This window comes from Lampetra fluviatilis, chromosome 38 (genome assembly GCF_964198595.1).
Source record: "Lampetra fluviatilis chromosome 38, kcLamFluv1.1, whole genome shotgun sequence".
Taxonomy (NCBI): domain Eukaryota; kingdom Metazoa; phylum Chordata; class Hyperoartia; order Petromyzontiformes; family Petromyzontidae; genus Lampetra; species Lampetra fluviatilis.
In genome coordinates this window covers 3,411,301-3,434,943 of record NC_136312.1, presented here as the reverse complement: position 1 = coordinate 3,434,943, position 23,643 = coordinate 3,411,301, and the positions used below count along the sequence as shown (strand labels likewise).

The following is a 23,643-nucleotide window of genomic DNA, read 5'->3' as shown; positions in this document are numbered from 1 at the left end:
ATCGTAGGTCCGTGTGGATCGTAGGTCCCGTGCGGATCGTAGGTCCCGTGCGGATCGTAGGTCCCGTGCGGATCGTAGGTCCCGTGCGGATCGTAGGTTCCGTGCGGATCGTAGGTCCGTGTGGATCGTAGGTCCCGTGCGGATCGTAGGTCCCGTGCGGATCGTAGGTCCGTGTGGATCGTAGGTCCCGTGTGGATCGTAGGTCCGTGTGGATCGTAGGTCCCGTGTGGATCGTAGGTCCGTGTGGATTGTAGGTCCCGTGTGGATCGTAGGTCCCGTGCGGATCGTAGGTCCCGTGCGGATCGTAGGTCCGTGTGGATCGTAGGTCCGTGTGGATCGTAGGTCCCGTGCGGATCGTAGGTCCGTGTGGATCGTAGGTCCGTGTGGATCGTAGGTCCGTGTGGATCGTAGGTCCCGTGCGGATCGTAGGTCCCGTGCGGATCGTAGGTCCGTGTGGATCGTAGGTCCGTGTGGATCGTAGGTCCGTGTGGATCGTAGGTCCCGTGCGGATCGTAGGTCCGTGTGGATCGTAGGTCCGTGTGGATCGTAGGTCCGTGTGGATCGTAGGTCCCGTGCGGATCGTAGGTCCGTGCGGATCGTAGGTCCCGTGCGGATCGTAGGTCCGTGTGGATTGTAGGGCCCGTGCGGATCGTAGGTCCGTGCGGATCGTAGGTCCCGTGTGGATCGTAGGTCCGTGTGGATCGTAGGTCCCTTGCGGATCGTAGGTCCGTGTGGATCGTAGGTCCCGTGTGGATCGTAGGTCCGTGTGGATCGTAGGTCCGTGTGGATCGTAGGTCCCGTGTGGATCGTAGGTCCCGTGCGGATCGTAGGTCCCGTGCGGATCGTAGGTCCGTGTGGATCGTAGGTCCGTGTGGATCGTAGGTCCCGTGCGGATCGTAGGTCCGTGTGGATCGTAGGTCCGTGTGGATCGTAGGTCCGTGTGGATCGTAGGTCCCGTGCGGATCGTAGGTCCCGTGCGGATCGTAGGTCCGTGTGGATCGTAGGTCCGTGTGGATCGTAGGTCCGTGTGGATCGTAGGTCCCGTGCGGATCGTAGGTCCGTGTGGATCGTAGGTCCGTGTGGATCGTAGGTCCGTGTGGATCGTAGGTCCCGTGCGGATCGTAGGTCCGTGCGGATCGTAGGTCCCGTGCGGATCGTAGGTCCGTGTGGATCGTAGGTCCCGTGCGGATCGTAGGTCCGTGCGGATCGTAGGTCCCGTGCGGATCGTAGGTCCCGTGCGGATCGTAGGTCCGTGTGGATCGTAGGTCCCGTGCGGATCGTAGGTCCGTGCGGATCGTAGGTCCCGTGCAGATTGTAGGTCCAGTAGGCCCTTGGCGGATTGTAGGCCTCGTGGAGATCGTAGGCCAGTGCGGATCGATCGTAGGCCTCGTGGAGATCGTAGGCCAGTGCGGATCGATCGTAGGCCCGTGCAGATCGTAGGCCAGTGCGGATCGTGGGCCCGCGCTGATCATAGGTCCGTGTGGATGGTAGGCCCCACTGTGCACCCGTAAAAGTGGCAGGAACTCTGCAGAGTTGTGTCGTAGACGTAATTGGCTTTAACCAGGAGGGGTCGGACACGTGCGCAGGGTGGAGGGGGGGGGGCAGGGTAACGAGACCGGCATAGGGAGAGGTGCCCAGAGCTCAGCCACTGAGGGGAAGACCTCGTGCCAGACGGTGGTAATGATGGCGAGACTGTGAGAGCGGGCCTTGTTGTTGTAGGATGTGTCGACCACATGACTAGGGGAAGAGCTGAAGCCAGATGGTTGAACACTGTGAAGGCCAGCATCGTCTGTGCAACAGCTGGGAATTCTAGCAGAAGGAAGGAAGTGAAGGCATCAACATTGGTTGTGACAGGCTGTTGATGCTGTTGCTGCCTGCACGAGGTCACCAGTTTGACTCCTGCTCAAGGGGCGACTGCCCATGGATTGATATAGAAGCCAACAGATTTCCCTAAACTTTTCAACGCCCAGCCAACCGATGCCGAGCGATATCCGGGCCCAGTCTTTCTTGGCGTCGTGGCCACGGTGGCCTCCGCCAGTCGGCGCGACCCCACGAGCGTTGGCGTCTGAGCGCGTCGGCGAGTTCAAATGGCGCGCGCCTTGTCTCTCCTCGCCGACCGCGCGCCTCTTGGGCAGAGGTCCTCCCAGGCGTTACTCTCGGAGTCGAGGGGGCACTTGTGGCGTCCGCCTGGAGTGCCGTCAAGCAGCCGCGGTCGGTGCCTCGCTCGATAAAGCATCGGGTGTGGTCGCCCGAGAGCCACCGGCGATGCTGTGGGACGCTCGCGAGAACTGTGACCTCGAGAGATGGAGTCTCCGTTTCTTCTACCCCCTCACCCCTACCCATCACAAGCCACCCTTAGATTCAGATACTGATTGTAGCAGCCAGGGGTTGTCCTTACAAGTGATGTCCTCAGATCTTCCTCACTCCCCTCATCTCCCTCCCCTCCCAATATCCCCCCCGCCCCTGACCCTGACCCTCCCCTCCTGAAACTGTTCTGTATTTTCACATCGAGTTGGGTGCTACACATAAACTTTTGTTAATTAGGAAAAAATAACTTGTTCTTGCTGTTGTTCAATCTTTTTATGATGGTGATTCTATAAAAAAAATAAGTCTACTGACACTGGCCCTTTGCCATAGGAATGTGGAATTTCCAACACTGGCTCGAGGTCACCGGTAAAGATGAGCGCCGCCGCATGCTCCTCTAGGCGCAGGAAAACGCAGCGGATCGCCACCTCCGCTCGTGAAATGATTATTGTTACAAGACTCGCACTGGCCATGAATTTGCGAAGGGTGGGAGGCGTGGCATCATCATGCACGGTGATGTCATCGCCACGCACGTGACTTGCACGCCAGCTAGCCAGCCTGCAAAACTTCTTTCTAATATTGGATCAGCAATTGGTGTTTGGCGCGTCACGTGACGTCTCAGCCGACAACAGGCTCCGTAGGCCGCACTTGTCCCGTCACGCATGTCCCCTCACGCATGTGCCCTCATCCCACGAGTAACATTTGCTTGGCTCATGGTTGTCATATTCACGTGTGGACTCATATACCCTTGTGTGCTTGTCTCTGCTGCTGCTGCTGCATGTGCGTTTCGTTTGTGTTCTCCATTGCCACACTCAGGTTGTGTTGGTGTTGACCACCCTTGACTTTTCTGTGTTGAATGGGCCCGGGGACTTTAGTCTCTACAGGAGGTGAGGATTTGCGTCGGCGCGCCGGTGCAGTCTGCTCGCACAAAGCCTAGGGATAATAACAAGAACAATAATTATTACAGCAATTATCTAACAACGATATTTGCGTTCACACGGCGCACGCTGAACTGCCTCGGCAAACTCGCAGCGCCTTCACATCCCTACTCGCGCACATTCCACGGGCATCCCCCAGGGGTAGCTGTCCCTGCGTGGCACAAAATGACTCGGCACCTGGTCTGCAAGCGGGCTCTGGTCTGCCAGCGTGGTGCAGTGCCTGCCGCTGTGAGCGCGTCGCCCCAAGTGAGTCATTTGCGTCGTGATTTTTTTCAATTTGGCAAATTTGGACCATGACGCAGCCACCACAGTGGCCTACTCGCTCGCTAATGAGAGGCTAATTAGTAGTCGTGCTTGCTAATGAGAGATTTGGTAAGAGTCTCACTTGCAAATTGGAGACTCATTAGGAGTCTCGCTTGCTAATTAAGAGGCTGGTTATGAAGTGCAATTAGATGCTGCTGAATTATGCCTTTCCAGGAGTCCGTGCGACGGATGAGTACAAAACAAAACTGAAAAATGTTTTACGCGTAAGGGATAGACACGTGCAGGAGTAGAATTGTCTGCGAACTTATTTTGTCATCAGCATGAGTGTCTGTGAAGGCAGCAGCAGCAACAGCAGCCAATGCACACCAGCTCACACCACGTGGCTACAGTCACAGCTCAGTCATGCTGCAGCTGCTGCTGCCGCCACTGTTTCCGCCTGGGCGATTCCTCGGCCTAATTCACGTTCGCTTGAACACGGTGGAGCCGGGGAGTAGTGGTCGGCACACTGCGGCGTGAACCTGGTGAGCGCTGACTTAACTGTGCACAACTCCAAAATAATCATTCACGTCCTCGTGGAGAATATCAATAACAAAGTAAATAAGCAGGCGGCGTGTTTCCTTCGCACATCCGTCTCTCCGCTTAAGATATAAAAGTACTTACTCTTAGTTTTTTCGGTAAAGTCACGTAGGTAAAAAATGAAATTAAAATTAATGAAAATAGTATAATGATGACGGAGAAACGTCGTGATTTTTATTATTTAATTTTTATTAATTTTAATTTCATTTTTTACCTACGTGACTTTACCGAAATAACTAAGAGTATGAATCCTTGCAGTCACGAAAGCTTCAAATCTAGAAATAAAAGTCCTTACGCAGCCCATCAGCCGCACGGCCTTCTGGAAGTGCATCATTTCAGCAACATCGGTTTAGCAGCATCGTTTCAAGGCACGCAAACCCTGCACCGGTTTCGACTTTGCGGTGTCTCGTCAGCAGAGCTGATCTGTGGTGCTGGTTGCACGGGCAGAGAGAGTTGCCTTTCACGTAGACGAGGTAGTTCTCTTGAAATGTCGAGGTGGTTGGCGATTCGTTCGCGGGTTCCGGGGGAGTTCGTTCACGGGCATTTCAGTTACCGAGACGGCGCTCGTGACGGTGTGAACTCACGTTCACTCTGCCCCCCCCCCCCGGTGCGGTGAAACCTCCCCCGGTGCGGTGAAACCCCCCCCCGGTGCGGTGAAACCCCCCCCACCAGTGCGTAGTGTCGATGGCCACTGCAGAGCAGCGGACCGACACGTTGGGGCGATTGACTCGGCTCCAAACACATTTGAAAACGCGACCACCGCCTCCGTAGACCTGCCCCTGGGCGGCCGCATCGTTTCGTTACGCCCCCACGAGTGTGGTGGCAGAGAGCGGATGCGCAAAGATCACCCCGGAGTTTGACGCCGAGCGTTTCGTTGCAGTGAGAACTACGGAAAGAACTTCACAGACATCACGAACCTGATTTCAGGCAACAACGTGGAGAGTGAACTTGGAATCCTGGTCGACCCGGGCAACGCAAACCGGGTAACACGCACGCACGCACGCACGCACGTGTGTGCTGTGTGTGTATTATATGCTGTGTGTGTATTATATGCTGTGTGTGTATTATATGCTGTGTGTGTATTATATGCTGTGTGCGTGTTCATAATAGAGGTTTTTGGGTTAGATCACGTAAATGCATATAAATGTGTCGTTAAACCCGCCACCACCCGACACAGCCAACTAGTAAGGGTTGTCACGTAAACAGAACGTGGCCAATTCGTCACTAGTACAGCACTAGTGTGTAGTGTAGTGTATAGTGTGGTATATAGTAGTGTAGTGTATAGTGTAGTATATAGTAGTATAGTAGTGTAGTGTATAGTAGTGTAGTGTATAGTAGTGTAGTGTATAGTAGTGTAGTGTATAGTAGTGTAATGGTATAGTAGTGTATAGTGTAGTGTATAGTGTAGTGTATAGTGTAGTGTATAGTGTAGTGTACTACTACAGCACACCGGTGTGTTGGAGAGCCAAGCCACAACATTTACAATCTGAGTACGACATTTCGCCAGTAATTACAACCAGCTTCATCAGGCGACAGCCAGATTTGTGGAGAAGTCCACCTGTTTCGTTCTTTATCTAGAGGCGTAGATGGGGTGATCACCCTTCTGTGCTCCTGCACAATGTGGGGGGGGGGGATTACTGAGGCAACGTACATTATGCATGTGCATTATGCGAGCCCTTTGAACTTGTCCTTGCTGTCTATTGTGTTTGTTAAAATAGCCCGACCAAGTACGCTGCCCTTCGTAGGCATGCATTTAAATAATGTATTATTTGATGATTCGCTTCCACGCAGCACTAAGGCGGTAGCTATCCGAACGGTTAAAGTTATTTTGATTTCTTTCAATAGATTCTCTAATTAGTCTTGGCCAGTAGTAGCTCGTTTTGCACAAAACTTCAACATTATCGAAATCAATTGAGTGTCCTTGTTGGCACGCGTCTTCTGCTACTGCTGACAGTTGCATTTGCGAGAATTTTATATTTATCTGATGTTCTTTTAGTCTCGTGCTGATCATTCATCCTGTTTGCCCAACATAACAAATGTTGTGGGTGGTGGCGGGTTTTAGCGACAAATTTATATATTTACACGATCTAACCCAAAAACCTCTTATGGATGATATTGGTTGCGAAAGCCTACGTGTTCAACTGTGTGTGTTTTGTGTATGCGCTGTGTGTGTGTGTTGTGCATGCGCTATGCTGTGTGTGTGTGTGTGCTGTGTGTGTGCTGTGTATGTTCTGTGTATGTTCTATGCTGTGTTGTGTATGTGCTGTGTGTGTGTTGTGTATGTTCTATGCTGTGGTGTGTATGTGCTGTGTGTGAGTTGTGTGTGCGCTGTGCTGTGTGTGTGTGTGCTGTGTATGTGTTGTGTGTGTGTGCTGTGTGTGTGTGTGCTGTGTATGTGTTGTGTGTGCTGTGTGTGTGTTGTGTGTGTGTTGTGTATGTTCTATGCTGTGGTGTGTATGTGCTGTGTGTGAGTTGTGTGTGTGCTGTGTGTGTGTTGTGTGTGCTGTGCTATGTTGTGTGTGTTGTGTGCTGGACTTGTTATCCTGTGCGTGCTGTGTGTGTGTGTGTTGTGTATGTGTTGTGTGTGTGTGTGTGCTGTGTGTGTGTATGTGTTGTGTGTGTGTGTGTGCTGTGTGTGTGTATGTGCTATGTGTGGTGTGTGTGTGCTGTGTGTGTATGTGCTATGTGTGTTGTGTGTGTGCTGTGTGTGTGTTGTGCTGTGTGTACTGTGTGTATGTGCTGTGTGTGTGTATGTGCTGTGTGTGCTGTGCTATGTTGTGTGTGTTTTATGCTGGACTTGCTACCCTGTGTGTGTGTTGTGTGTGTTGTGTGTGTGTGTTGTGTGTGTTGTGTGTGTGCTGTGTGTGTGTGTTGTGTGTGTGCTGGACTTGCTATCCTGTGCGTGCGGGAGACAGGTGGTGATCCTGTCGTCGACCATGATGCCAATGGTTTGGTTCTTCGTGGGCTCCAAGGACGGAGGAAGGAGCTTCGTCTCGCACACGCTGCCCTTCCAGCCGCTGGCACAGATGCAGTTCCACCCGACACTGCCCGACGTTCTGCTCGCCCACGTCGTAGCTGATGTAGGTGCCCACAGCTCTAGCCGAGCGGCCTTGCCCACCTCTCGGTGCCGGAGTCGCGTTCAGGGGCGCCGGTTAAGCGAGGAAGCTCTCGGTGCTCGCGCAAAGTTGCGGGCCTCGCGTTGTCCGTACGTATGTGTGTGTTAGTTGAACTTCTTCTTGGTTCTTTCGGTAAAGTCGTCACGTAGAAGGGAAATATTAAAATAATAACAATAAAACATAATAAAATAATTCTCACGGCGTTTCGGCCACAACGCAAGCAGCCATCCTCAGGTGAAGAACAGGTCTGTCGGAAAGACGAAAATTTAGTTGAACTTCTTTCGCACCGTACGTGTCCAACCGTGCTCGTCGGAGGTGCGGGGGAATGACAACAACGCTAAGCGCAGAAAGCCGTTCTAAAGAAATTAGTTTTGAATCTAAGATTTAAAGGTGCATGGCCCCAGCGGCTGCCTAACATCGGCAGGAAGAGCGTTCCAGATGTCCGCAGAAGCGCACCTGAAAGCGCGCGATGCGGTGACTGCCGTCTTCGTTCGATGGTTAGCCAAAAGCCGCCGCTGCGAGGATGACCGGAGTTCACGAACGTTCGCACGCCGCCACAGGGATTCAAACAGCGGAGCGCGTCTTGCCGGTGCAACAGCAACTTTGTTGAACGCCGTTTTGAGCAAAGTTCCTCCGAGTTGCAGAGCCGACCGCGACTCCGTTAACCCAGATGTTGCACCTGGCGTTAAATGAAGCAACACAGGTGGCCGCCGCGGTTACCTCCGACGTCATGGCAGGCACAGCGCTGACTTGTGACCGTGTTCCCGCCGCAGTCCTCCCTGTTCATCACCACGGACTTTGGGAAATCGTGGCGCCTACTCCACCAGTTTGTCTTCATGTACAAATGGTGAGCCTGCCACTCGCGGTCACACGCGCTCACAGCCGCCCCCACGCGCCGCTCCTTCGGCCTCGCCGCCCTAAGCCAGCCGGTTTAATGTCACAGTGGGTTGGGGTGCAATGATTGATATGTTAATAAAACACACTTTTGAGCTTTTGTAACCACTAGTGGATTAAGGGCTTCCTCACACCCAGTGTAGGTCGTGCGTGGTAGTTGTAGCTTACTCCACCACGTCGGTCAGTGCGGGGTAGTCGTAGCTTACTCCACCACGCCGGTCAGTGTGGGGTAGTCGTAGCTTACTTCACCACGCCGGTCAGTGTGGGGTAGTCGTAGCTTACTCCACCACGTCGGTCAGTGTGGGGTAGTCGTAGCTTACTTCACCACGCCGGTCAGTGTGGGGTAGTCGTAGCTTACTCCACCACGCCGGTCAGTGTGGGGTAGTCGTAGCTTACTTCACCACGCCGGTCAGTGTGGGGTAGTCGTAGCTTACTCCACCACGTCGGTCAGTGTGGGGTAGTCGTAGCTTACTTCACCACGCCGGTCAGTGTGGGGTAGTCGTAGCTTACTCCACCACGCCGGTCAGTGTGGGGTAGTCGTAGCTTACTCCACCACGCCGGTCAGTGTGGGGTAGTCGTAGCTTACTCCACCACGTCGGTCAGTGTGGGGTAGTCGTAGCTTACTCCACCACGCCGGTCAGTGGGGGGTAGTCGTAGCTTACTCCACCACGCCGGTCAGTGCGGGGTAGTCGTAGCTTACTCCACCACGCCGGTCAGTGCGGGGTAGTCGTAGCTTACTCCACCACGCCGGTCAGTGTGGGGTAGTCGTAGCTTACTCCACCACGTCGGTCAGTGTGGGGTAGTCGTAGCTTACTCCACCACGCCGGTCAGTGTGGGGTAGTCGTAGCTTACTCCACCACGCCGGTCAGTGTGGGGTAGTCGTAGCTTACTCCACCACGCCGGTCAGTGCGGGGTAGTCGTAGCTTACTCCACCACGCCGGTCAGTGTGGGGTAGTCGTAGCTTACTCCACCACGCCGGTCAGTGTGGGGTAGTCGTAGCTTACTCCACCACGCTGGTCAGTGTGGGGTAGTCGTAGCTTACTCCACCACGTCGGTCAGTGTGGGGTAGTCGTAGATTACTTCACCACGCCGGTCAGTGTGGGGTAGTCGTAGCTTACTTCACCACGCCGGTCTGGTGAAGTGGGCACCTGGGACCGGTTCTGATCTCACTGGTCACTGACGATAGCCCTGACCATGTCGCGAACTGCTGAGCTATTGAAGTCGGCATCTGCATAAAAGCACGCACACCTCTCCCACGTAGTGCATGCACTCTCCGGCGACGCAGTGCTCGGGTTAGAGCACGCGACTAAACCCATCGTCGTCGCCACGGGGGTCGATAAATTGAGACCCACTGTGCGTGGAAACCAATCGTGGTCATCCGACATAGCGTTGCGTTCTCAGCATGTGAACGTGGAATTTCCACCGCTGGCTCAGACCGCAAGGACGAGTGCTGCCCCGCGTTCGTGCCAACCTTCACGCATCCAGGGCCTCGTCGCCTGAACAGCGCCAAGGCCGCGTTCTTACGTGTGTGTGTGCGTGTGTGTGTGTGCGAGCGAGTCACTACCCTGCCTCTTGCTGTCATCCGCAGGTCAAGCAATGGGACGCTGTTTATCACCACATACCCGCTCATGAGTGACGTCTGTAAGTTGCCTGGTGCAGAGAGTACACTCAGAACAACTCATTGTTGCTTTCAATTTAAATGCACGCAAGAGCACGCAGAGGTGTGCAGCATTGCGTGTTATGGACGCCCTCGGCCTTGCCCAGACCACCGCTTCAGGAGATCCGAACGTGGGGCCGTGTTAGCGAATTTTATCTGTTGTGGGTTTTTCTCATCATTTACAGATTTGAGTTTCAAGCAGCAAGGAGTGTGCGTATCTAATCTGTGTGTTAATATTAACCTAGGGACAGCAAGGGCAGCTGCAGACGGTTTGTTTAGGGCACAGTGGATGATGCTGATGGTGACCCAGTGTTGACATAGCCTCTGTGTGGACACACAAGGCGGGGTTCTATTATTATTATTCTCGGTACGCTGGTTTACCGAGGAAAGCGTCTGCCTAGTCTCACGACTCTTTTTTTCAGGAGGGTCCTGTCGCGTTTTCGTGGTAGAGCGTGACGATTGCTATATACGCAGTCACAAACTCGTGTAATTTGCGGGTAATTTCAATCGAAACTTGGGCCCTGACGCCCGGCACGCGACGGCTTTGCCGGGGGCGGCGCGCGAGGCCGGGCGAGTCGGCGCTGAACTCCGTCTGTCGTCCGTGGGAGCAGTTCGTCCTCCGCTCGGCAAGTTCCTGATGAAGAGATCCACGGACCTGGGCCTGACGTTCACGATTGTCGCCCAGAACGTCTACTCCTTCGGCCTGGGGGGGCCCTTCCTCTACGCCTCCATCGTGTTCTCGGCGGTGAGCTCGGCACCGCCGCGCGCCCGCCCCCTCTCCGCGTGTCGTCGTCGACGCTACGGCGCGGCCGCGGTGATCTCGGGCGCGATCCGCAAACCCCCCGCCGTGACGGCGTTGGCTCTTGGCTCGTAATGGCCTTGAACGGACATCCGTCAATGATACCGTGGCCTTGAACTGAAATGTGTAATATACATGTGACGGTGACGCTTTGAGCAATGGCCTTTCTTGCACCATGACGCCCGCCCACTCGTTCGCCGCTCGCAAGAAACGCGCACGACTCACCCGACGCACGATGTCTCTGGCCCATCGCGTGACCCCCGCCGCCCGCACCTTCCCTGTGTCCGCGTAGAACATGACACGTGTGGTCCACGTGTCGTCGGACCAGGGCAACAGCTGGAACATCGCCCAGGTGCCGCCCGTCAAAGAGGACCAGGTAACGTGGCTGAGCGGCGGTGACGCGTGAGAGGGGCGGTGGGCACGATGGCGTGCGTGTGTGTGTGTGGAGCGGTGTCGCCCCAGTTTAACCGCGCTGCGCCAGGATCCCCGGCAGAGACCCGAGTTCGATTCCCGTTGATGGCCGACGCCAGTGACGATTATCTGAACCGGCCCTGGCCCCTCCTGTAGGTTGACACGGCCTCAACTGGGTGTTTGGTGCGTGGTGCTAGCCACCCACCTCCTCACAGATGCTACTCGCAACAGCCCCCGACGTTCTGTCAGGGGGATCATCGTCTCGTGCATATTTCCGTGTATGTCTATGTAACGAGGTGTGCGTGCGTGCCGTGCTCTTTCAATGTTGATTCGCAGTTCTACTCGATCCTGGCTGCGACCCAGGACATGATCTTCATGCACGTGGATGGGCCTGGAGGTCTGTCTGCCCGGTTACATCGTTTCCCCCCCACTGACCGTAACACAAATGCTCCACGCCATCTGCTTCACTCGGTGGGCATCAGAGATCCCCTGACCGTCAATCAAAATGAGTAGGCCATTGTGTGCCAGCATCAGCGTCCACATTTTACCTGAAAATTACTCAATTGGGATTTTATACACCCATAGCAATCATTGCCACCCCTGCGGGCGGACTAATGCCCTTTTGCAGGTCAGTTGCCGAGTTGCTTTGTGCCACACAGGGACAGCTGCCACTGGGGGTGCCCTTGGAATGTTTCTAATGTTTTGGCGAGGGCTCCGGCAACGCTAACCCCGGCCGCGCGTCTGCCCGCAGACTCGGGCCACGGGACGCTCTACGCCTCGGACGACCGCGGCCTGGTGTTCTCCGTGTCGCTGCAGCGCCACCTCTACAGCAACCAGGGCGTCGTGACGGACTTCACCAACGTCACCTCGCTCAGGGGCGTGCTGCTCACCAGCCAGATCAACGACGGTGCGGGTCGCCTCTCACCCAACGCCGATATTCTGCCTCGGACCGTCGGGGAGTTGGCCGAGGGCGGGATAGCCGCTCTCGAGTTTGGGAGGGCGACCGTAGCCCCGGGTCACCGCGTTGACGAAAGCGATCGCGTAAAAAAACATCAAGAGCGGTGGTGAAGCGAATAGAAATCGGTGCAAAAGCAACCTCGTTACGGAAGAATTTGAAAACGGCGCAGAAAGATGAATGGACGTTATATGTAATTTCCGGTAACAAAGTTGCTTTTGAAGAACCATTCCTCGTCAACTTAAGTTAGGAAAAAATCCAAAAGGATTGTGGGTGACGGTTGCACGAGTGTGCAAACCGACGCGGAAGCGCGTCGAACCCACCCGTGTGTTGCGTGCGCCCCACCTCCTCCCCCACACCCACCCTCCTCCTCCGTGCCTGCCACGTCGTGGCGGGAGTGAGCGCTACTTCATTCAGTTACGCCTCAGGGCTCCGCTCAGCCCTTAATCCTTCCAGGGTCAATCGAACGAGTGCCGCTGTGGCTACGAACGGGCCGGCCGCGCCGGGGCACAGTGGGATTTGTACCGTTGGCTCTTGAGCCGTCAACTGAGTGGAGGGAACCCAGCGCGGGTTGCCGCTCGCCAGCCGCTGCCGCCGCCGCGCCCGTGACGTCCGCTCCGTGTTGCTCCGACAGACGGCACGGTGCGCTCGCTCATCTCGTTCGACCGCGGCGGGGAGTGGCGCCCGATCGAGAAGCCCGTCTCCTCCCGCTGCGCTTCGGGCTCGCAGGTGCCACCACCGTCACCACCACCACCGTCACCACCGTCACCACCACCACCACTGCCACCACCGTCACCATCACCACCACCGTCACCACCATCACCATCACCACCATCACCACCATCACCACTGCCACCACCGTCACCATCACCACCACCGTCACCACCACCACCGTCACCATCACCACCGTCACCACTGCCACCACCACCACCGTCACCACCACCACCGTCACCACCGTCACCACCACCATCACCATCACCACCATCACCACTGCCACCACCGTCACCATCACCACCACCGTCACCACCACCGTCACCACCACCATTACCATCACCACCACCATCACCACTGCCACCATCGTCACCACTGCCACCACCGTCACCACCACCATCACCACCATCGTCACCGCCACCACCATCACCACTGCCACCATCACCACTGCCACGACCGTCACCACTGCCACCACCGTCACCACCACCACTGCCATCATCGTCACCACTGCCACCACCGTCACCACCGCCATCACCACCACCGTCACTACCACCACAGTCACTACCACCACCACCACCACCGTCACCACCGTCACCACCATCACCACCACTACCGTCACGACCACCATCACAACTGCCACCACCGTCACCACCACCACCACCATCGTCACCACTGCCACCACTGCCACCACTACCATCACCACCACCGTCACGACCACCACCGTCAGCACCACCACCGCCACCACCACAGTCACCGCCATCACCACCGTCGCCACCGTCACCACCGTCACCACCACCACCGTCACCACTACCACCACTGCCGCTTCTGCTGCCGGCTCCGTGCCGCTGCGCCGGGGGCCTCTCCGTGGGGAGCGGGGCCCGGGTGCCGTGACACCGCTCTCACGACGCGACGTCAACTTTACAACTTCGTCGACGACGCTCGTCGCGATATCCCCTCGCGCGCCCTGCCGGCCTCCTCCGTAGCTCCAACCCGCTTCCAGCACTCGCCCCGCCAGGCTGTTAAGGCTACACGGGGGATCTTTGCGTGCGTGCGTGCGTTCTGCCAGCAGTGCAGTCTGCACATCCTGGGCAACTACGCGATGAGTCTGGACAGCACGGTGCTGCAGGTGCCGCTCAGCGAGCCCAACGCGGTCGGCATCGTCATAGCACACGGTACGTCCCCGCGGAGCGCGTGCGTGCGTGGGTGTGTACGAGCGTGCGTGGGTGTGTGACTACGAGCGTGCGTGGCGGTGTACGAGCGTGCGTGGGTGTGTGACTACGAGCGTGCGTGGCGGTGTACGAGCGTGCGTGCGTGTGCGACTACAAGAGTGGGTGTGTGTGACTGTACAACACAAATTTTGGGCAGATCATGTACGTGACGTCACCCCAAACAAAAAAATTGACGCGGCAGCAACGCGCGCTAACCTCGTGCGGCGGCCAACCGGGCTGGAGCCTCGGCGAGGCCGGGGGCGAGGCGGGCGCCATGCAGCGCGACGGAGGGTCGGGCTGGCGGCGCCACACATACGTACGTTGCGCGCACGGCGCAGCGTGCGTACGTGGAACTTCTTTCGCACCGTACGTAGCCAACCGCGCCGATGCCTGCCGTGACGCGCAGGCACGGTGGCGGACGCCATGGCGGTGGAGGACGTGGACGTGTACGTGTCGGACGACGGTGGCTACACGTGGGCCCAGGTGCTGGAGGGCCCCCACCACTACGCGGTGCTCGACTCCGGCGGGCTGCTCGTCGCCGTGCCGTCCGGCGCGGTGCTCATGCAGGACACCATCAAGTACGCCGCACAGCCCCTCGCTCGCGCACCCACTTGAGGAATCCAATGAGCTATGAAGCTCTTAACAGGCGGTTCAGTAGGTTAGTGCGCTGCACTACGAACCCGGCCACCGCTCGCAGCCGACGGTGACGATTATTTGAACCGGTTCTTGGGCCTTCAGGAGGCTCTACTCGGCCTCAAATGAGTACCTGGTGCGATGCGTAAACATCGCCACTAAGGTGACAAAGGCTGCGTAGCTGGCCACCACCTCGCGTGCCGTGCCGGCTTTCATAGGTGTCGCTCGCTAGCAGCACTTGCCCCCAAAACTCTGCTGAGGCTACAATAAGGTGTGGGGATCTTTGGCTTTGGTGACGCGGTGGCGGCGGCGGCGGCGGTGGTGGCGCCCGCCAGGTTCTCGACGGACGAGGGCCAGACCTGGTACGAGTACACGTTCACCGGGCAGAAGATGGTGGTGTCGGGCCTGGCCTCCGAGCCGGGCGCCAAGTCGATGAACGTGAGCGTCTGGGGCTACCGCATGTTGGGCTACGCGGAGCACGTCTGGGTCGTCGTCACCATCGATTTCCAGGAGCTGCTCTCCCGCGACTGTGAGGAGCCCCCCCCACCCCACCCACCCCCACCCCACCCCCCCCCCACCCCACCCACCCCCACCCCACCCCCCCACCCGCACTTCCGACACGAAGCCGCCGTGGGGCCGTGGGGCCGTGGGGCCGTGGGGCCGTGGGGCCGTGGGGCCGTGGGGCCGTGGGGCCGTGGGGCCGTGCCCACGCGCGCGAGGGGTGCGGGCGAGCGGGGGTCGCACCATTCAGCGGGGGAACATTGTGTGTAGCGGTTAGCCGTGAACCCGGTGACCCCAGGTTCGCTTCCTGCGAATATTTATTCTGGGCCTGGGCCTCCCCGAGGTCGACTCAAATGAGTACCTTGACGCGACGCAAAGGCGGCCGGGCGCAGTGCTGGCATCCCGCCCCGCCGCGTGCCGTGCCGGACCTTCGTAGGCGCTCGCTTGACAGCGCTTGCCGATACACAAGCGTGTCGGGGCTACGCGGGGGATCTTTGTCCCGCGTGCGTGAGTGGCAGCGTGTCTCCCCCCCCCACCCCGCCCGCCCGTACCCCCGAGCGGCGCAGGCGAGGACAGCGACTACCTGCAGTGGAAGGCCCACGAGCGGGCGCCGGGGGACGCGTGGGACGGCTGCGTGCTGGGCCTGCACGAGACCTTCCTACGCCTGCGCAAGGCCTCGCTGTGCCGCAACGGACGCGACTACGAGGTCACCGCCGCCAGCTCCGTCGCCTGCCCCTGCACCTCCGACGATTACATGTGGTGCGTGCGTGCGGGGGAGGGGGGGGGTTACGGGCGACGTTCAGGACCGTGCCTCGTGCGCTCGGGTACCCGGCCCACACCTCCCCGGCCGACTCGGTCGCCGGCTGGCCGCGCAGAATGAGTGCCGGTGGTGGTCGCGCGGCGCCGACGAAGGTGGCGGCTGCCACGGTGGCACGCGGTCGCGGTCGCTCTGCGAGTCCATCAACAACTTCACTCGCCGGCCTCCGACTGCCAGCAGATGGACCAAAGTCAAAAGAGCCCCTTATATAGCCTTCCACAGTTTGCCGGGTCAAGTGCTGTAATGAGCACCGATGAAGGCCATGCTGGCGCTGGTGCTGCCTTTGTCTCCCCGGCGGTGATGCACCGCTCCCCACGCCACCACGCGCGTGGGGAGCGGTAGGCGCAGTCATTCGTGCGCCGCGTTGCGATTCCGGCGAACCAAGTTCGATTTGCGGTCACGGCCACCACCGCTGGAATACGCGTGGAGTGGTGCCGGGGCCTCCCCTAGGTCGCCTTAGACGAGTACCTGGTGCCGTGCGTCGACATCGCCACGGCGGAGACAAAGGTGGCAGGGCGTGGCGCCGACCGCACCGTCCCCCCGCGTGGCCCGTCACCCGTAATCGGTGGCCGCCCACGGAATGGGCCGTGGCGGTTGGCGGCGGCATCACCGGGAGGGTTGAGAAGCTCGCGTCGTGGTGAGAACGCTCCGCGGTCAACGGCCGTTCGCCGGACGGTGATTGGGGAGGCGCGCCGCATGAGAATGGGGAGAGACGTCTTTTGGACGGGGAGTGCGATGGGACAGCGGGCGCCCTCCGGCCACAGGGGCGGTCGCCGTGTCGCTGTGCAGCGCCGTCTTGCCGGAGGTGATCCCGAACAACGGGATGAACGCATCGTTCGGAAGACGATGTCACCTCGGGATCATCCGACGGGCAGCCAAGTACAGGGGAGGAAGTGCGGCCTCATGTGGAGATCTCACGGGGCTTGCTGTTGTTGGGTTTCACCTCTCACCTCTGCCGCTTGCTCCTCCTCCCCAGTGACTACGGCTTCTACCGCCCCGACGGGAAGGACGACTGCGTGGCGGAGGACAAGGCGGACCGCACGCTGCCCCACATCTGCCTGTCGGGAGAGGTGGAGGAGATCAAGACTCAGGGGTGAGGGCCCAGGGTTCGCTTAAAGGGACGCAGAGGCACGAGACGCAGAGACGCGAGACGCAGGAGGCTTCGCTCGCGGTCGCGGCCATCGGCGTCATTGTCACCGTCTCCCCGCCCCCCACCACCCCCCGCCACCCCCCACCACCCCCCACCACCACCCCCGGTGCACAGGTTCCGCAAGATCCCGGGGGACCGGTGCGTGGGCGGAGTGGAGCACACGCGCCAGCTCATCACCATCAACAAGACGTGCACCTACTCGCTGCTCCGGACGCTGGTCGCACCCACGACCGCCGTGAGCGCCGCAAAGACGACGATCCCCCCATTTACACACAACTCTCTCTGTGTGTGTCTCTGTTTGTGAAATTTCACACTTCCAATTTTAGCAATCTTTGGAGATCGTAATCAACCGGGCTATGCGTTAACTGTGTATTAGCCGACTCTCTGTGTTGCATTGCATTACATTTCCAAAATATTTGCTAAATTTTGTTTTTACACCATTGGAACCTCATTTGCCAGTAAAAAATATGATAATTGGTTTTTTACCCTTCTATCTGGCAACAAAACTTACACCTTTTTTTACAAGGAGTCATGTTTGCATAGACCACAATACCTGCAGCCATAATGCAAACAAAAAACATAAATCTGATAATATATGCACTGTCCTTGAAGTTGATTGGTCCACACCCAAGACAGCTTTCCTTAAAGCCTAGTCTCACATGGGTTGGACCAGATGACGCCAAAAGGCGCACAACTCAAAGACAATGCACCACTAGAGTATGAGAGCTCGGGGTAAGCATTTACACCATTGGAACCTCATTGCAGTCTCACTCTGCTTGTGTATCTGTCTGTGTGTCTCTGTGTTGTGTGTCTCTCTCTGTGTGTCTATGTTGTGTGTCTCTCTCTGTGTGTCTCTGTGCAGTCTCTCTCTGCTTGTGTGTCTGTCTGTGTGTCTCCGTGTCTGTGTTTTGTCTCTCTCTCAAATTGAGTTCTACCTGATGACGATTGTTTGTGTTGCAATCGAAACATCGTACTCTATTATTTAATTTATTTTCTATCTGCGTGACTTTACCAAAAGATCCAAAGAGTAATTCCCCCGTGTAGCCTGTAACGACTGTTGGGGCGAGCGCTGTTAGCGAGTAGTAGCACCTACGAAGGCCTGTACGGCACGCGAGGGGGTGGGTGGCCAACACCACGCTTGGCTGCCTTTGTCTCCCCAGTGGCGATGTTTACAAACCGCACCGGGTACTCGCTTGAGGCGAGGGCAGGCCCAGGACCGGTTCACATAATCGTCACTGGTGGCGGCCGTGAGCGGGAATCGAACTCGGGTCTCTGGGTTCGTAGCGCAGCGCTCACCGCTATGCCACCGCTCCCTGCCGCGGGTGTGTGGGTATCTGCTGGAACGGCGGTGGTGTTTTAGTTTTTTTCCGCTTTTCACTCCGACCCACGCCGCTGCTCGTCACGCCGTTGCTGCTCCGCCTGAGTCCGGGGAGCCCCGTCGCGGCGTGTGCAGGTGACGTTCTCCCGCGCGGATTTCCGCCGCCACCGGCGTCGTTTTAAAGTCGCGTCGCCCTCCGTTGTCCGCCGCCCCCTTCCGACCGCGCAGCAGATGAGCACGCACACGGGCATCGTGCTGGCGGTGACCACGATCCTCTCGCTGGTGCTGCTGCTCTCCGGCCTGCTGCTCTGGAGGAGAATGTGCAAGCGCAGGTACGAGCGACGGCCTCGGTCGTTGCCGTGACCGCATCCGCCGGGTCGAGAGCGGCCCCTCCGTTGTCGCGTTGGCGCCCCGTCGAGTCTCGGTATTAGGAGGCGGAGGGGCCCTTGCAACGTTTCGCTGGACGGGGCGGTCGTCGCTGCCACGCGGAAATCCCATTTGCGGGTGAGCTGGACTGCGTGAGGTCGTGACCTCTGTGTGACCTCGCCCTGTGCCTCCCCCCACCCCCCGTGACCCCACCCCCCCACCCCCCAGCCCGTACGTCTTCAAGTACTCCGAGTTGAAGCAGAACGAGGAGGAGACGGAGCAGGATGAGCACCTGCTCAACGTCGACGTGGCCGCCAAGAGCCTCTACCGCGACGACTCGGACGAGGTGGGTTCTCGCTCATTACCGTGGGGACCACTGGGCTCTGGTTACCGTGAGGACCACCGGGCTCTCGTTACCGTGGGGACCACCGGGCTCTCGTTACCGTGGGGACCACCAGGCTCTCGTTACCGTGGGGACCACCAGGCTCTCGTTACCGTGGGGACCACCAGGCTCTCGTTACCGTGGGGACCACCAGGCTCTCGTTACCGTGGGGACCACCAGGCTCTCGTTACCGTGGGGACCACCAGACACTCGTTACCGTGGGGACCACCAGGCTCTCGTTACCGTGGGGACCACCAGGCTCTCGTTACCGTGGGGACCACCAGGCTCTCGTTACCGTGGGGACCACCAGGCTCTCATTACCGTGGGGACCACCAGGCTCTCGTCACCGTGGGGACCACCAGACACTCGTTACCGTGGGGACCACCAGGCTCTCGTCACCGTGGGGACCACCAGGCTCTCTTACCGTGGGGACCACCAGGCTCTCGTTCTCTCACGGGGACCTTGAGGACCGCGGGCCGAGACCATCGCATCACTCCGTCTGGGAACCCAACGTAGTAACGAGTGTCCAGATTTGTTTGACGGGGTTTGTGATGGCGGTGTCAGAGCACTGAGCTGCCGTTTGCTGGGATTCCGACTGCAATCCAGGTTCGAGCGTTGCTCCGAGCAAGGCCGACTCCTGCTGATGAAGACACTGAATGCTGGAACCGGTCCAGACTTGAACCAGCGCCGCTGAAATGTTGCACTCCCAGCAGAAGGGCCGTGTTACTGATGGGATGTGTAAAATATACATTTTTTTGATGTGGAGGGACAGACAGGGGAAGGGGGGGGCGGCGTATTTAGTTGTTTTCTCCACAGTGCCACGAATGACGAGTGTGCGCGTGTGCGTGTGTATGTGTGTGTGCGTGTATGTGTGTGTGCGTGTATGTGTGTGTGCGTCTGAACGTCGCTGCAGGAAATACTGGAGTAGCGGTGCGTGGGACGCGTCGGTGTCGCTTGGTGGGCCCAGGCTCTGTCACTCCTGCCAACGGGTTCCAGAGCTGCAGATACGACCGACAAATCACACACACGCACACGCTCGCTCACACACAGATACACACACGCTCGCTCTCACACACACACGCTCGTTCTCACACACCTATGCTCTCACACACACGTTCTCACACGCTCTCACACACACACACGCTCACACACAAATATTCTCGCTCACACACAAACACTCGCTCTCGCTCTCACGTAATAGACGTCACCCTCATAGTCTAATTAGCTCTTTGACAAGTTGTCAAGTTCTGTTTGTGCGCACCTATTCAGGGCAGGATACACAATGGTGAGAGGTGGGGTGACCAGCACCACACGCACACACACGCTCACACACACACACGCTCACACACGCCTTTGTCTCTCCCCAGTGCTGATGTTTACTCACCGTACCAGGTACTAATTTAAGGCCGAGTTAATCTTGGGGAGGCTCAGGACAATCGAAGATAGATACCTCTTGCCGCTGACGCTGATCGCGACCGGCACTCGGGTGACGCGCGTTGCGGCGTGACGACCCCCCCCCGTGCCGAGCGCTCGCGTGTCCACTCGGCACGGGGGGGGGGGGGGGGGGGGGGTCGCGAGCGAGCGGCGTCGCGCCGGAGACCGCTCGGCTCGGCTCAGCTCGGGCATCCACGTGCAAATCGCGTGCAAAGCGGAAACACTGGATATTCTTTCGTATTTTGGTGGGGCGCAAAGTAGCGGCTAGGACACGCGCAGGGTACTTCCCGACGTTTCCATGTGACGCCCTAGAAAACTCCCCAGCGTGACGAGGGTTTGCCCGGTGACCGGAGCAGCCGGCGAAGGGTACCGGCCGCGACGTGGCACGGGCACCGGCCCGTTGGCACGGCGCGGGCCGGGGGCACTCGTGCAGCGACGTCGGCAATCGCTGCGCTACGGCGGCCGCCACACGCTCGCGGCGGCGGCAGCAGCGGCGGCAGCTGCAGGAGTAGCGGCCGGTCGGTCCGGCTGCCCCGACCGGCGCCGAGCGAGTCGCCCAGGGAGCCACGCACGGCGCCGTTGACACGCAGCAGCACGGCAGCCAGGGCTGGGACAAGCGCACGTCCCCGCGACTTGGTATCGCTCGCTCCTGCACCGCGACCTCGCTCCTGCAGTCCCTCCCCACACTCCCAGGGTCCCCCCTCATACTCCCAGGCTGTCCTTACACTGCTAAGCCAAGCCCCCCCCCCCCACCGCCCCCAGCACTCCCCGGCCCTCCAAACACTCCCAGGACCCTTCCTCACATTCCCAGGCCCTCGCGCGTGCGTCACGTCTCGTCTGCCACGTTCACCGCCTGATCGTGCCGGCCCTCCGCTGGGTTTGGGACGTCACGGCCACGGGTTGAGCGGCGGTGGTGCCGCTGGGTTCCCCGTGGCGAGCAGGACGGTGGGGTGCACGAGGGGCCGCGTGCACGCTCATCGCCACGAGCGCCGCCTTGTGGCTGGTCGTTGCCTGGCCACGGAGAATCTCCCGGCCCGGCCGTGATCAAGGCGCGAGCGGCAACGCGTGCGGTGACGCGAACGATGGGCCGCTGCGCGTTCATATTTGAGCCGACGCGAACCCGTAAGCCGAACACCACGGCATTGGCGGTGGCCAATAATCTCAAACGAAGGACCCTCCTGGAAAGTAACCTTCAGACTTGGGTGTGGGCTTTTCTGGGTTATTGATTTTGATGATTTCAAGCCTCCCTTTGCAGCACCAAATCGGCCAACCGGCCCTCCCCTGGGTTTGGGACGTCACAAGGGTTGAGCTCCGGTGGTGCCGCCGGGTTCCCCGTCGCGCTGCGTCTTTGTCTCGTTCCAAACCAGCGACCGGGAAGTGTGGCTCACGGCGGGGATTTTGGAACTTGAAGTTTTGTTTTTGGGCACTCCCGTATTTTTGGGCGACTGCCACGAGTTGTGGGGCAGTACAGCGAGTGGCTTCCCGCTCCTCGTATTTGTGCTGCGGAGTTTGTGTTCTCCACTCGCGCGTCGATTTTATTTTTTCTTCTTTGGTACGAAAACGGCATTCTCTCTTTGAGTAGGACGGGGAGAGGTTGTCCCGGTGGGGGAAGGATTTAAATGGGTGAACGTTGTTATTCACAGGCTGCTCAGCCAGTGCGGCTGAGCAGCATCTGCTGGTAGTGCACATTTTTGGGGTGGACGGTGGGGTGTCGTCGACGCGCACGGCGGAAGTTTCACTTGCCCAGCGGAACGAGTGGCGTCTCCTATTTATTTAACCGGTTTTCACCGACGCGCGCCCACGCGGCCGCGCGCCGTTTTTGGCCTCCGTCTTGGTTTAGCGGCACACCCGGGCTTTACGCACCGGCCCTCAGGAGCAGCCGAACCCCTGCCCCTCCGTCGTGACGCGTGTCGCACGGTAGCCTCTTGTGGATTTTTCCCTCTCTTCCCCCCCCCCCCCCCCCCATTTTCTCTTTTAATAAACCACACACGCGGTGCACGAGCCGATAGCCGTGGGCGTTGCGCCGCAGCGGTGTTTCCGTGCCATCGCCAAACCCCGGTTCGCCGCCCCCCCCCCCCCCCAATTTTACAGCCGCGCGCTTCCCCTCGGCACGCGGCGGCCGCTGGACTTCCGGCGCGTCGGCGCGAGGTGGGGAAAGCGTTTGCGCACGTTTTTATTTAAGCCCCGGGTTTGACGTCCACGCTTTTTTTAACCGCTCGCTCTTCGGCTGTCCGAACCGGGACGAGTTGCCGGTGTGGGGCCCGCCCGGCCCCGCGGCCGACGTGGCAGCAGCCGCCCCCCGCTCGAGTTGGTCTCTCGCACCGCGGGACGAGATGCCGCTCGCGCCCGGCGCTAAGAGGCGCGCGAGCGCTGCAGGCCGCGAACAGCGGGCCGCAACTTGGCATTGCTTGCGTTCGGCTTGATGCTCCGCTCGGAGGGGGCCCAAGTTGCCCACATGGGGCTCTGCAATGCGTCGCAGCGATGCGCTCCTGTGACCCAGTGATGCAGGCCCAGACCTAGAGCCCAACACCCACTCTGGGCGTGGGTGGCGCTGTGGGTGGCGCCGTGGGGATGGGTGGCGCCGTGGGGGTGGGTGGCGCCGTGGGGTGGGTGGCGCTGTGGGGATGGGTGGCGCCGTGAGGGTGGGTGGCGCCGTGGGGTGGGTGGCGTTGTGGGTGTGGGTGGCGCTGTGGGTGGCGCTGTGGACATGGGTGGCGCCGTGGGGTGGGTGGCGCTGTGGGTGTGGGTGGTGCATGTGCTGCAGCAGCTCTATTTAAAGGCTGGGAGCGATCGTGACACGCTCCGAATCTGGTGTGTTGTAACCGTTTTTTGTTTTGCACTCTTGCTGTTGTTTGTTGCTTAAGACTTAATTTGGATTTTATCTGAGAAAGTAAATGCTGTAAAATCTCCCTTGTAAATTCAACGATGATTTAATTTGTATATATGTGGTTGTGGTTATAAAGGCCTGTGCTCGGTTTACTGTGTACGAATTTCATTTGTTCATCAGTGTCATCGTGCACTTCGTCCCCAAGCATCTGGAGTCGTTCATCCTTCGGCGTCTCACGCGGTTGTTGTGTTTGACTCCTGCGAGTTCGCTCGCGACGGGCACAATCGGCGTTCGAACGAGAGACGCGCCCTCCCACAGCAGAGATCGCAATCGCAGTGTCCGAGGGTAGCTCCTGAGAAGCAGCGTCACTGGTTGACACGGT

The 23,643-nt window shown here is 58.7% G+C and overlaps 1 protein-coding gene across 3 annotated transcripts in view; it reads left to right on the top strand.

Annotated features, from left to right (window-relative positions):
- Positions 1–23,051, top strand: part of SORT1 (sortilin 1) — a 33,038-nt gene extending 9,987 nt beyond the window's left edge. Inside the window, exons 3-22 of one of the 3 annotated variants that reach the window (XM_078874047.1) lie at positions 3,121–3,191; positions 4,963–5,065; positions 6,998–7,162; positions 7,972–8,045; positions 9,681–9,733; positions 10,361–10,494; positions 10,841–10,924; positions 11,296–11,356; positions 11,711–11,866; positions 12,549–12,643; positions 13,692–13,797; positions 14,240–14,411; positions 14,802–14,995; positions 15,534–15,726; positions 16,761–16,877; positions 17,049–17,169; positions 18,484–18,584; positions 18,847–18,964; positions 19,914–20,501; positions 21,484–23,051. In XM_078874047.1, the coding sequence (XP_078730173.1) occupies positions 3,121–3,191; positions 4,963–5,065; positions 6,998–7,162; positions 7,972–8,045; positions 9,681–9,733; positions 10,361–10,494; positions 10,841–10,924; positions 11,296–11,356; positions 11,711–11,866; positions 12,549–12,643; positions 13,692–13,797; positions 14,240–14,411; positions 14,802–14,995; positions 15,534–15,726; positions 16,761–16,877; positions 17,049–17,169; positions 18,484–18,584; positions 18,847–18,964; positions 19,914–19,928 (2,133 nt within the window). In that variant the 3' untranslated portion in view covers positions 19,929–20,501; positions 21,484–23,051. Of the gene's footprint in view, positions 1–3,120; positions 3,192–4,962; positions 5,066–6,997; positions 7,163–7,971; positions 8,046–9,680; positions 9,734–10,360; positions 10,495–10,840; positions 10,925–11,295; positions 11,357–11,710; positions 11,867–12,548; positions 12,644–13,691; positions 13,798–14,239; positions 14,412–14,801; positions 14,996–15,533; positions 15,727–16,760; positions 16,878–17,048; positions 17,170–18,480; positions 18,585–18,846; positions 18,965–19,913; positions 20,502–21,483 lie in introns of all 3 variants that reach the window. The other 2 variants (XM_078874044.1, XM_078874043.1) reach the window with 2 other exon arrangements.
- The last annotated feature ends 592 nt before the right edge of the window (positions 23,052–23,643 follow it).